A 14,510-nucleotide genomic window follows, 5' to 3' on the forward strand; every position below is an offset into this window, starting at 1 on the left:
TTTCTAGGCAACAGCTGCCTCTATCTTCCCTGCTGTTTGAGACACAAATGCAGCTTACAATTCAGGTTGTTTTTTTCGCCCTTGCTCTTCAGAACCCAGAGATGAAGGATATTCCCTTTATCCTAATTCCTCTATGCAGTTTTGTCTCTGGGATGACATGAGACCTATTGTCTTCCAAATGAGGGGCCATTATGGAGACTGACAAGCCAGAAAGCCGGGGTGACAGCCTTAAGCTTTGACTCTCTCCCAGGCAATTCTCTTACCTAGTTCCTGCAGCTTCGTATCCATGGTAAGGACAAACACAGGCACCAAGAAGTTGGAAGAAACCCCTCGAGGAGTGCTGCAGAAATGATTAAGACAGGCTGCCAACACCCTTCTTTCACAAATGCTCGCTGATGTGAGGGAAGTATGCAGATCTGATCCAGAGCTGGAAAAGATCCATCACAGCAGAGATCACCTTTCCTCCATCTCTAATACTCTGTGTGCTTGGCACAATGATGTTTATGGGGTGTAGGCCAGCATCCCCCTCTCCCATTCGAGTGACCAGAGAGGAGAGTGTCCACTCAACCCACAGTCATAGGTGGGACCAGTAATTAAAGGAGACTGAGAGAGGAACAAAAACAGGGGGAATAGTGAGGAGTAGCTGAGCATGACACCTGGGCTTGGAGAAATTTTGTTTTATTTAACATTCCTGAAATCACCGGTCCAGACTAAACACACAGATAGTGTGGCCCACACATAGGCAGGCAATCTCAAGTGTCCTAGGTAACTCTCAGCAGAAAAGGAGTGGGTAAGGTTCTGTATTCAGACAGCACTGAAAACTAAAAGAAACCCGGATGCTCTTCCTTGACTTGTCCAAATGGGCATGTGGACAAGGGGACATGGAACAGTCGCCCTCCTCTCCCCTACGTTAGAGAAAGGAGCTTGAAGATGTTAAGGGCTAAAATTCTAGCTAAACTGTCTAAAATATCTAGTGAGTGGTCGCCAATCAATTATAAGCTTTAGCAAGAGTTAGACTTTTAAGCGTTTATTAAGGAGAATAAGAATTTGGTAAAGAGAGAGAGAAAGGCCTAGATTCCTATCTATTAAAGGGAGAGCACATTTCTAGCTCCCTTCTCCACCAGAGTCCAAAGGAAAGAGCGCGCAAGACTGAGCGCCAGTCTCTTCCTTCCTCCTCCCACTAGCCTGCGTCACTTCCTGACTCCTGGTCTTGCCCTCAAAGACCTTTGCTTCATGGGCAGAACTCTTCTACAGTAAGTATCCAGCAGGTGGCGTCATTCCAATCGTTACAAAGATCATGAGATAACAGGGCTAGGGCTGCAAGAGACTTCAAAGAGCATCTAGTCCAAGCCCCTTATTTACAGATGGGGAAACTGAGACCCAGGGAGGTTTCAGTGACTTGTCATGTATGTAAGAACAAAATGTCACCAAGCCACAAGGGGAGCAAAGCTGTCATTCAAACCCAGTTCTCTGATTCCAAATTTAGCGATCTTTCTTTCCTCTGAATTAGGATCAACTCTCATTCTGTTTCTATCATGATCGAATTGATAGGAGAGAGAGCCTCTACCCAAGAAGCCCTTACACAGGACTGTAAAGGGCTAGGGTTTCACACACACCTTTTGGGGCTAATCTCCAACTGGAAGAATCTAAGTATACTAGAATAGGGGAGGGGTATTACCAGCCAAAAGAAGTGAGAAAAACAATCCCTAAAGTTTGTTCAAGCTAACATGACACCAGGGATGTACTTTGTAGTGGGAAAAAACCTACTGATTTTAATTTGGGGCAATAAGTGGCTATTTGTGGCATAAGTAGAAAGTATTTGAATCAAGAAAACAGGTTTAAAGCTTACCTATGACCGTGACTAAATGTATGACACTTTGTAAACAGCTCATTTCTCTAAGGCCATTTCTGCAATGGTAAAAATGGAATCATAACACCCTCATGGGTTGTCAGAAGGGTCAAAGGTCAAAAACGTACCAAGTGCTTCATAAACCATCAGGTGTTTTACCACTGTTATTGTTCTTATGGTCCATATACTTACTGCCGTTGTTCACAGTCTCCATTTTCCACAGCAGGTAAACCTGACAAAGATCTTCATATCTTTCAATGTCCTATAATCAATCCTCTCCTTTCTGGAAGAAAAACAGCAATTTGTTGACAGGAGATTCCTTGCTAGCGATTGTCATGCTCACTAAACCCTACATGGCTAATCTAAGCTCTAAAGATTTCTTGTGCCACATGATTCACAAAAGCCAGCCAAGGCCAGCAAGTCCTTAACAAGTCTGGTTGCAGTTCTCTGGTCATGAGGCAAATAAGGTGTTTGCCTACAGAAGGCTACTGTGGCAAGGAAAAACAAGGCATAAGACTGGGCAAGCCTGGAGTCCTGATCCTGGGGAAATTGGCTGGGTCTAAAACAAAGGCCTGGAGAAGAGGCAGAGCCAAGATAATCTCTGGTCTGAAACATGATGGTACGCAGAGAGTCCTTCGGATTGGCTCTAAGCATGGTTTCCACATACCCCTCAGGGCCTTAGCCAGCATCCCAATGGAACCAGGAGTAGGCACCAACACTAAATAAATTCATTTGCAGTAGCTGGGAAAAATCTCAAAAGCCTTTTCTTGGCTAAATAAGCATGACACCCTGGGCCTGGTGAAATTTTATTTTTACATACATGAAATCACAGTTCCAGAATAAATATATGGATAGTCAGGACTACACATATATTTATACACACACACACACACACACACACACACACACACACACACACACACATATATAAAGTCTCAAGTTCAAATCAACCTTTATGGACACTGGGCAAGTCACTACTGTAAGAGGAAGTTTCCTCACGGGGATTTCCTTATACCAATAATATCCTCCTCCCAACTAAATACACACACATATGCATATATACACACAGAGGAAAAGATAAACACATAAACACACACATATCTACACATACAGGCATATATCAGAGGCAGTGTGGCATGGAGAGGGGGGTCCCATTGGAAGTCCCTGGTTCAAATCCTACCTTTGATTTACATGGGGTGGGGGTTGAGGGAAGGGCAAGTCAGTTAATTTCTTTATAACTGAGCTGCAGAGAAGGTGCTGACTTGCAGTGGCAGGGGAAGTTCCTCACTGGGAGATCTCTAGCCCTCTAGCCAGAACACATATAAACGAGTATTCACACACTTGAGTGGGAGTACTATGTAATGGACAAAGACTTGACTTCAAAAGCCAGCAAGAATTAGGGTCAAGTATTACTTTTGACATACTAGCTGAGACTCTAGTTAAATTACAACATCTCCGTGTCCCACAGGAAACTCTTTTGGTCCAACCTGTTAATAACCTTGGTGTAGAGAGAATTCAGGGGCAGAAACCTTCTAATAATGCAGGCTGGCATGTTCTCAGCAACTTATATGCTTAGAAATGAGCATCAAGAAACGATGTGATTTGCCTAAGGTCGCAGGGCAAATCTCTCTACCATGCCTGGTCATCTCATATGAGGAGGTCAGAGCATTTGACAGGCTGTCCATACTTTCTCCTGACACATCACTATGCATGGAGCCCTCAAGCTGCCTACCTGTGTCATCTCCAGCCCATCCCAAGCATCCCATAACACAAAAGACTGACACTGTAATAATATAAAGTAAGGCTTAACATACCAAAAATATAAAATAAGACAATAAGTGACAAACTAGGATATAAGAAAGCAAAGCTTTGGATTAGCATCCTTAGTATTTAAAAATAAAATATGGGAGAACTAGACATTACAAGGTGTTCATGCAAAGCTAATTTCAAAAAATCTCTGAACACGGGAAAGTCATTTCAAGTCATGGAGTGAAAAGTTCCCAGAGCCAGTGATTTTAGGCAGGAAGGGAGAGGCATAAGGCTGTGCCTCTCACAGCCAAGACCAGATTTCTAATTAATCCACAGTCCAATGTAGATCAGAATTGGGGAAAAATAAAATGTTTCATTAGTGAAGCTTCTCAAGGTGGTTTATCAGTTTCTTCCTGTGTGCTAATTTTGCGATGCTGAAACGTCTACTCGGTTTATCTAAAAGAAAAAAAAAAGTTGACATAGTAAGAACATGTGTTTGCCCACGTGGATCAACTACAATGCGATCCCACTAATGCAGGGGTCAGAGTTCTAGCAATATCAACATTAAGATCTGCATAAACAAGAAATTACGTCTTTGGAAGTTAGCAATGGTTGTCACAAGATCCAACACTTAAGTAACTTTATTTACACCCCATCCCAACAAGTGTGGCTATCTGATTTCCTAAAGCACGGCATGTTATAAGAAGAGGCGGGCAGTTAAGAAACAGACACTTATAACAGTGACAGGAGTCCAAAAAAAAGAGATAAAGCACAAACTGTAATAGAGTTGTCCTAAAGATATTTCCAGTGACATCATGGAAGATGAACTTATATACCAACACTTTTATTAAATTACAAAGAGCTATCATTTTATCCCCCTGAGCAATAATATTTCAAATATCAAGCATAAAAGAACAGTATGACAGCAAATTGTCTCAAGGTTATTTCTATCTGAATTCTACTGAGTAAACAGATGAGAAAGAGAAGAATAACCAAAAAAAAAAAAAGGTAAGGAGGAAAAATGGCAAGGGAAATTGATATCTTAGAATAGATGATCGTGTGGAAATTTATTTTGATTTGGGGACCCTACCTTTAGGCTGAGATTAGAAAACCTTAGGCCCTCAGGGTCTCTTCTGTGTGGGAGGTGCTGGTGCCCCTCCCCCTCTGCTTCAGCTGAGCCAAAAAGCCCTGTGGGCTGTACAAGACACCAGGTCAGACAGCTGGGGGGAAAAACAAAGCCCCCAGCTCCCTCCAACCTGAGCAGAGGTATCCGAGAGATCCTGGGCTTGTCCAGGCCGGGCTCTGGTGTGGCCCATGCTGAGGTCCCTGGGCGCACAGCACGGGGCACAGGCCCCTAGAGCCCTGGGCCCTGGTGTAGCACATGAGGCTCAAGCGCACCCCCCACCAGCTACAGCCCTGGCTGGCGGATTAGCTTGGTCTGTGGGGGCACAGGAAGCCCCAAGATTTTAGTGGAGAAAAGAAAGAGATATATAGATCTGGGGGTTAGACTCAGGGGGTTGGACAAGGAGACAGGAGGGACGAAAGAGGTCAAGGGGCAGCTGATGAGATGACAAAGGTTGGAGAAGACAGACAGGGGGCTACAAGGACACAAGAGAAGATGAGAAGGACTTGGAGCAGAGAAAAGAGGCTGAAGGGCAGACTGACGGAGCAGACAGACAGAAGGTCGGTGAGAGAGAAACACAGGGGTTCAGCGGTGGCAGTAAGGAGATGAAAGTTAGAAGCAGGGGGATTTACAAAGTGAAAGGGGCTCGGAGTTAGAATAAAAGTGAAAGTACCCTAAGGCAAGAGATGGCTAAGGCCCTTATTGTATTAAAAAAAAAGGTTGAGAAGCAGGTGGGAAAGAGACACACCACAATGCAGTCAGGTTGTACATTTTATTTCCCTGTATTCTTAATTTTAAATAATATTTCATAAATAAACTCTGCTTTGATTATTTAGTTAAGAGGCTTCTTAATATTTTGCTTATCAATTTGGGAGCAGTGTGGTGCAGCTTTATAAACAGCCCATATTAAATGAATAGACAGTCAGATAGCCAGTCAGTCAAAAGTCCCCAGATTAGTCCTCCAGTCAGCCTTAGCCCAAAAATTAGCCAAGTCATAAAAAATATTCTTACAATAGAAAATCTCACTCGAGTACTGAATGCCCCAAAAATAAGAATGGGCCAGACTACAATGACTCTACAATATAACAAAAGTATCAAAACAAAATAAAAGAAAGAAGAAAAGAAAAAAGAGAAGAAAATATCAAAAATATAAAAAAATTGAGCTAGAAAACAGGTCAAAGAGAAATAAATCTAAAAATTATCAGACTATCTGAAAATTATCAGAAAAAGAAACCTGGTCACTCATATTGCAAGAAATCATAAGTGAAAATTGTTCAAAACTCTTAGAACTAAAGGCAAAGTGAAAATAGGATCTGAAGGTGACCTGCAAAAAGAAACTCTAAAAGGCAAACTCTCAAAAATATCATAGCCAAAATCTGAAGCTTCCAAGTCAAAGAAAAAAAATATTACAAGTAAACAAAAAGAAAAAGTTCAAATATAAAAGGGCCACAATAAAGTTAACACAAAACTTAGCAGCTGAAAGAGAAAAGAAGAGATCCTGGAATATGACTTCCAAAAGACAAGAAATAAAGGTTTACAACCAAGGATAACTGGATAACTTATGCAGCAAAACTACATAAATTCCTACAGGGGAAAAATGGATTATTAGTGAAATAGTATATTTCCAAGCATTCCTGATAAAAAGACCAGATGGCAAATATTTGAAAATGGAAATATAGCAACAAGAAAAACAAAGAAAGATACATATACTTATAAAATTGAAATGAAGTCCAAGGGAATAAATTTTTAACACACTAATAGGAATAATAAGAAGCAAATGTCTTTTTAGAATCCTAGTATCTTTGGGGGGGGGGCAATAAGGGTTAAGTGACTTACCCAGTGTCACACAGCTAGTAAGTGTCAAGTGTCTGAGGCCTGAGAATCCTAGTATCTTTAAAGGTCAGAGAAAAATTAAAATAAGATACAGTCTGTGAGTTTTCTTCTGTTTAAATGGGCTTAGAAAAGACAAAAATAAGAGGAATAAGAGATTATATTGGGGAGAAAAGGAGAAAGAAAGGGAAGGAAATCACCACTGCACTGAAGACACACTAGATGAAGAATATGTAATATAGCCATGGAATAATTTGAATCCAATGAAAAAAAGACTGAAATGAAACACACACACACACACACAGAGAAATATATTAAACTCAAAATATTAAACTACAATACAGAGGACTAGACATGTTCTCTGATCCCTATGACCTCTCAAACCTCCCCCCAAAAGAAATTATGCACCAAAGAGAAAGCAACTTCAGCTGTTTTCATGATCTAGGACACCAGGAATCCAAAGGAATGTAAAGAACAAAAACAAAACCAAAAAAAACCAGGAACTGACAGTCACTGGACGTGAGCTCATTCAGCACCTCCCATGCTACTACCAGCAAGGCAACACTAGTAGATCCAAGGATACAACAAAGGTTTACTTCAAAATCTACCCCTACACCCCAGAGCTCTCCTCCTCCTTTTCAGTGCCATGACGAATCTGGCTCTACCTGTAGAATATTTCTCAGGCCTAGTCAGCCGGCTTGGCCAAAGCCCTTCAGCAGCAAAAGCCTACCAGGTACTACAATCCAGAAACACCAATGCTGCAAAGCTCTGAACTGTCGTAAGGAAAGCAGGCCCTGAACAACTGGTGCCAGGCCAGGGAACATGTCAGCCGGACAGGATATGGTGTATGTGGGGAGCTATGCAGCATTCTACCAAGCCTGAGGGAAGAGCACAGCATCCAGCTGAGGCCACTTGTGACCACCCAAAAGTCAGCTGGGGCAGAGACCTAAACTGGTGAACCATAAACTGGGAGTGCGGGAGGAAATCCAGACCCAACATAAACCACAATCAATGAGGAAGGAGTCAGAAGTGAGTGACAAGGAAAATAAGGTGGGGAAGGAGGAGAAAAATTGAAAGTACCAAAGACTCCAGGAAGAAGAAATCTCTCTTAAAGATCTTGAATATAAACAGATAAATCAGCAGGAAAAACAGTAACAACAGAAGGAAATATGCTTTCTAGATCTACTAAACGAACTCAGGTATGTATGAATAAATAATTCAAAACAAAAGAAAATGATCTAATACTTGATGAGACAAGAGTACCATTTGGAAGTTGAGAGAAATGCAGAACCACAACATGCTGTTCCTGTGTTTCATTTTTTTTTTGGGGGGGGGGGGGCAGGGGGCAATGAGAGTTAAGTGACTTGCCCAGGATCACACAGCTCGTGTCAAGTATCTGAGGCCAGATTTGAACTCAGGTCCTCCTGAATCCAGGGCCGGTGTTTTAACCACTGTGCCACCTAGCTGCCCCTTGTTCCTGAGTGTTTTAAAAGAGAAATAAAAATTATCAGAGCAAAATGTATATCCTGTTCAGCAAAATAATAAACAGGGAGAAAAACTTGGATTTGCAATGGCAAGCCTCACCAAAGAAACAAAAGAAAGAACTGATTGGGAATTCAAATACATAAAAGTGAAAGACAACCTACAAGAAAAGAAGATGAAAATAAAAATGTTATAGAAAATATACTCATTATGCAAGCAAAATCAAAGATAGGATGCACAGAGATAAGAGGTCTACCAAAAGAACAGGACAAGACAAATAACCTTAACATCATAATGAAGGAAATAATAGATGATAACCACCCAGAACCTCTAAACATGGAAAATGTAATCCCAACAAATCACCTCCAGAAAAAAAAAAAAAAAAGGCTGCAAACTCCAAAACAAATAGGGGTTAAATTTAACAACTCAATTCAGAAACAATGAATTCTCCAAGCCATCAAGAGAAAGACCTTCAAATACAAAGGAAACATAATTCAAATAAGACTAAGCTGCATCTACTAGAAAAGAAAGGGGGGAATGAAAGAAATAATGTATTCCAAAGAGCACTGAAGTTCAGGATGCAGCCCAAGGTGACCCATTCTGCAAATCTGAGTCTAACCATTAAGGACAAAAATTTGGCATTCAATGATAAAGAAGAGTTTGAAAAGTTTTTAGAAAGAAAACCAGAACTGAAGAGATTATTTGCCTCTCAAACACACCAAACAACAGAAATGCAGGAGGAATGGATAAATGCAGCAGGGAGAACAGTAACAATGACATAGAGACCAGTAAGAAACTTCTTTCTTACTGGTACACAAGGAGGTAGGAGTAAAGGTTGAAATCTTGGTAGAATTAACAGTGAAGAGGCAGATGACTGACATGTAATGGATAGAACCTGGTAACTACCAGCCTCCAAGTGATTGCTTCTTTTGTAAGATTGCATTACAACATAGGAGGGTACACAAAAGGGGGAGGGGAGGGCAGCAAGCCAGGGGTAAGAGAGAAGTGATGCGTTGGAATCAAATTAAGGGTGAGCTATGAGAAGAAGGTAACTTCTGTGGTCTCAGGAAGAAAAGAGCATATGGGGGAATAGGTGATGAGGAGGGGATAAAGACTGAAAAGGGAAAAACAGGAAGGAGACCTGACTTTGGAAATGGGAGAGGATTCCATTGATGAATGCTCCTATGGGTGAAGGGAGATGAGGACCTTACATTGGCTTAGACATGGGGGATCTGATGCCTGAATTGTACTTGTCCTGGGAGGCAGGAGGGTTGGGATCCCTGGTGGGGAGGGGGGGGGAGGGTAACAGGGACCAGGAAGAGACGAAGAATAAGGTCCTAGGGAGATTTTCAGGCAAGGTAGGAAGAAGGTCAACAAGAGAGAAGGGAAGGTGCCCAACTATGGGGCAGTGTCCTCTCTGACACCTACAATAATTGGCACTATTTTGAAAATACGACACAAAAGAAAAGGGGAATCTATAAGGTAAGCCCTATAAAGCAGTGGGAGAAAGCACCCGAGAGAAAGCACAGAATGGATACCTCTGGAACCTTTCACTATATGAAGAATAGAGAGGAAAGAAAGAGACCAGCTGAGTATTAAAGTCATGAATCAGAAAATGAGGATCTATTAGAAAAAGAAAAAGAAGATGGATAATGAAGAAAGTGAAAGAAATCCTTTTTGAAAGGGGTTCAAAAAATGAAATTAAAAAAAAAAAAAGAAAACTGAACTAGCTTAAGGGGAGAAGAGGAAGTAAGAATCTACCTGACAGAGGAAAAAAGAAGTGGTAAAAATATAAAACCAGATGAAAACAGGAGAGAAGAACTAATAAACAAAACCCTAGAGGGATAAAAAAAAAGAGGCGATCAGAGGTGAGGGGAACAGAGCCAGGAACAAAGCAACCTTAAAAAAAAGATTAGAGTAACTGAAACTACATATTTTTTCATAGCAACAGCAGGGGGAAAAATCATAACTTGAAAAAAATAATTTTATAGATAGATGAAGAAAAATATAAACCTAACTCTAAATGTGTATGGATTAAAGCAATTCCAATAAAATGAAAGTGACAAATTTGATAAAACAAAATCCTATAATCTATTGGTATTATAAGCACACCTAAAAATAAAAAATAATAAAAATTTTAAATTTTTCAAAAAGAAACACATCTGAAAAACAAAGAAATACACAAAATAAAACTATGAGGATGGAAAAAATTTACTATGCATTAAGTGAAACCAAAGAACCAGGAGTTATTAACATGCTATCAGATAAAGCAAAAACAAACATTCAAAAAAAATAAAAAAGGTAACCTAGGAAAACATATTATGCTGAAAGGAACTATAGACAACAAACTAATATCAGTAATAAACTTATAAGCTCCAAATGCCTTAGCATCCAAATTCATAAAGGAGTTATCATCTGGCCTTCAAGAAGGCAAAGACAATAACACAATAGTGATAGGAGACCAAAAGAAAGGTAAGTAAAAGGGTAAACATGGAACTGAACAAAATTCTGGAAATGAGTTAGAACACTTAAGGCATCTTTTAAATGGGACAGCAAAAGACTATACATATTTCTCTGCACTGCATGGAACTTTTACAAAAACTGACCATGAATTACAGCAGAGAGATACTTCAAATAAATATAAAAAGGCAGAAATTAAATCTTCAATAATGAGTGGATCAAAGAATAAATGACAGAAACAATAACTATGTAAAAGATAATGATTATGATGAAACAACATGCCAAATTTCTGGGAGGCAGTTAAAGCAGTGCTCAGGAGAATAATCATATCCTTACAATCATACATTAACAAAATTAAAAAAGAAAGGATTAATGAATTGAATATACATAGATTTTTAAAATTAGGAAATCAACAAATAAACAAGCCTAAAATAAATACAAAATAGACTGTTAAAAACTATAGAGGGGAAATAGATAAATTGGGAACAAAAAAACAGAAAATGATAATTTTTTAAATTTTTAAAAGACTAATAAACCTGATAAGTCCTTAACTCATCTGATTTAAAAAGAGCAAAATATCAAATCAATAAAATAGCATATAGCAAGGTAAAAATCACAGCAAAACCAGACGAAATAAAAGGAATAATAAGATATTTATACACAGCTACATGCTAACAAAACCAAGAACACTAAAGAAATAGAGGGATATCTTCAAAAACATAAAATATCCAAAGTAACAGAAGACCAGGTAGACATCTTATATAACCTGATCTCAGAAAAGAAAGATCTAATTGTACTACAAAAGGAGAAAACCCCTGGACCTGATGGATTCATAGGAGAATTCTATCAGATTTGTAGATAATGCACATAATTCATAAATTATTCTCAAAAACTGAGAAAGAATCCTACCAAAATCCTTTTATGAGACAAATATAGTTCTGATATCTAAACCATGGAAAGAAAACCATAGGCCAATATCATTAATGAACATGTACTCGAAAATTTTAAATAAAATCCAAACAGATTACAGTAACTTATCTAAGAAATTATTCATTATGCCCAAGTATAATTCCTACAAGGGAGGCAAGGCAAGGCAAGGTTCCACATTAGGAAAATAATCAACATAATTAATCATATTAAAAAACAAAACATTCAAAACCACATAATCATCAATAGGTTAGAAAGAGTCTTTTAGAAAGTACAACACTCTTCTATGATAAATCCAACAAAATATAGGCATAAACGGACCTTTTTAAAAACAAAAAGCACATATCTAAAACCCAAATGCAAGCATCATACAATAGGGATACACTGGAACCTTTTCTGTTCCCTTTTACAAGAGTGAAACAAGAATACCCACTCTCCCTAATATTATTTGATATAGTTCTGGAAATGCTAGCAATAGCAAAAAAACCAAGAGAATGGAATCAAAGGAACAAAGACAGGTAAAGATGAGTTAAACTAATCCTGTTTGCTAATAATAAGATAGTTTATTTGGCAAACTCTGGGGAATCAGCAAGGGTATTGAGACGATAGCTTCAGCAGAGTTGAAAGCTATAAAATAAATCATTGAAAATCAACAGCATTTCTATATGACAACACAAGAAGCATTAACAGAAAAGAGAAAGTTCAGTCCAAATAACAACAAAATGCACAAAATATCTGGGGAATCAACCTCCCAGAGCGCCACACACACACACACACACACACAACTTGTTCAGATTCAATCATAAAGTGTTCCTTAAAGAATTAAAGGATAACTTAAATAGCTAGAGGAGTATTTGGTGCTCATGGCTAGGCTATGCCATTACAGTAAAAATGACAATACTACCAAAATTAATTTAATGTTATACCAATCAAATTACGAAGAAGATATATTACAGAACTTGATCAAACAACAAAATTCATTTAAATAAACAAAAGACCTGGAACAGCAAAGGAAATGATGAAAACAAATGAAGACAAAGGGAGAACAGCATTTCCAGACCTCAAACCATATTATAGAACAGCAGTCATCAAAACCATCTGGTATAGGTTTAAAAATAGAGATAAATCAATGAATTGGACTAAACGAGAGAGATTCCAAATATTTTTGCCTATATATTTCTATGGGCATTAAGAACACTTAACCTAAGTGACTTCACATCCTATTATAACTATATGACATCGAGTTATAATCAAGCAATACAGAGCTTGTAATTATCACATTAAGGGAATAATCATAAGCAAAATAATCTTAAATGTTGGAAGGAAGGAAATAAAGGAAAGATAGAAAAGGAAAAAATGGTAAAAACTTGGGATCAAGAAGAATAAGAAGAAACAAGCTGCGACACAGTTATACCCTGTACAGCTAAAAAGTATGTACATGTATACCTACAAAGAACTTTTTCAAAAATTGGCCATGGATTGCCACAAAAAGACCTCAAAAAAAGGGAGAAAAGCAGAAATACTAAACATCATTTACTGATCATAATGCGATAAAATTATATCCAAAAACTGTTACTGGGGACTAAATGACATTTTTTTTTTTGGCAGGCAATGGGGGTTAAGTGACTTGCCCAGGGTCAGACAGGTAGTAAGTGTCAAGTGTCTGAGGCCAGATTTGAACTCAGGTACTCCTGAATCCAGGGCCGGTGCTTTATCCACTGCGCCACCTAGCTGCCCCTAAATGACAATTTTAAAGAAGTGTTCCATCAAAGAATTAACTATATGTTATGTGTATGTATACATTAAAATGTATAGAATTCAACTAAAGCTAAATAATTCTAGCAGTTCTGAGGGATTTTTTTTTAACTTCAACACTTTAAACAAGAAAGAAGAAAGCAATGAATTGAGCATGAATGTTTAAAAAACCTGAATAATAAATCAAAAATTCCCAACTCTGAATTAGAATAGAAATTCTGAAGTTAGAGAGATTAATAAAATTACAAGCAAAAGACCATTAATTTTATAAATAAAATGAGGATCTTTTTAAAAGTTATTAAAATAAATTTAGCTAAACTGATTTTTAAAGAAAACAAAATTGTATCAAAAATAAAAAATGAGAATTTAACCATTGAATAAAAACAAATTATTAAAAATCATTTTACCCAAAATGTATAGTTAAAACAATGATATACTGCCCAACTTGTGATAACTAATGACTTTGATATGTTAATAGGATACAAAATAAACCTACATAAACCATCTGTTTTTCTATGACATAGGAATAAAGCAGAAACTGTGTTTTCAGACCTGCCCTTTACATATTCTTGGCCCTAATTCTGCTCAAATCTAAAATAGGAAGGAAGAGATGGGTTAGTGCAAGATAGCCTCTGAGAGTTCTCAATGATCCTATGATGAGAGAACAATAATGAGCTTCAAATAACATACAAATAAAATGTAAGATAACATAGTTTAAAAAAGAAAACAGAAAGGTACCTTTTACAACTATATCTCACTGGAAATTCTTAAAAACAAACGATAAATGTTACTAAAAAATAAAAGACAATGTAAATTACATAAAACTAAAAAGCTTTTGTATGAGCAATATCAATGCAACTAGAAAATAAGAACTGAGAAGAAAAGAAGTTTACATCAATTATCTCTGATAAAAACTGGACAGGTCACCTTGATGAATAAATTCCTTATACCAACACACACCTGCAACTGCTCTACAACCTCTAGTGTTAGAAAGAGAGCTATCCAGGACACTGAACAATTCCTCCAGAGAATCAGAGCAGAACATGAGCCCAGTCACCCTAACTCTGAGGTCAGTTCTCTATCAACTACTAGATGCAGACTCTCTCAATCACTGTAAGAAAATCATGCTCTAAATCACTAATAAAAAATAAAAACAGAAATGAAAACAACTCTTGACTCATGTTTCATCACACTACCACAATTAGCTGAGATGATACTCTGACAATGCAGCAGCTCTGCCTTTTTCTCAATGTGGCTACTTTCTCTAACAACACAGAATGCTTCCCATTTGTGTCTAGGCCCACCATATTCCCTGGTAAGCAGTCATGGACTTTT

General features: G+C 38.1%; 1 protein-coding gene across 1 annotated transcript in view; it reads right to left on the reverse strand.

Moving 5' to 3' along the window:
• Positions 1–13,760: 13,760 nt before the first annotated feature.
• LOC122729040 (sodium-coupled monocarboxylate transporter 1-like) overlaps positions 13,761–14,510 on the reverse strand; it is a 72,405-nt gene continuing 71,655 nt past the window's right edge. Inside the window, exon 15 of the mRNA XM_043967707.1 lies at positions 13,761–13,766. Within this exon, the coding sequence (XP_043823642.1) occupies positions 13,761–13,766 (6 nt within the window). The remainder of the gene's footprint in view (positions 13,767–14,510) is intronic.

Source organism: Dromiciops gliroides, chromosome 5, assembly GCF_019393635.1.
Source record: "Dromiciops gliroides isolate mDroGli1 chromosome 5, mDroGli1.pri, whole genome shotgun sequence".
Classification (NCBI taxonomy): Eukaryota; Metazoa; Chordata; class Mammalia; order Microbiotheria; family Microbiotheriidae; genus Dromiciops; species Dromiciops gliroides.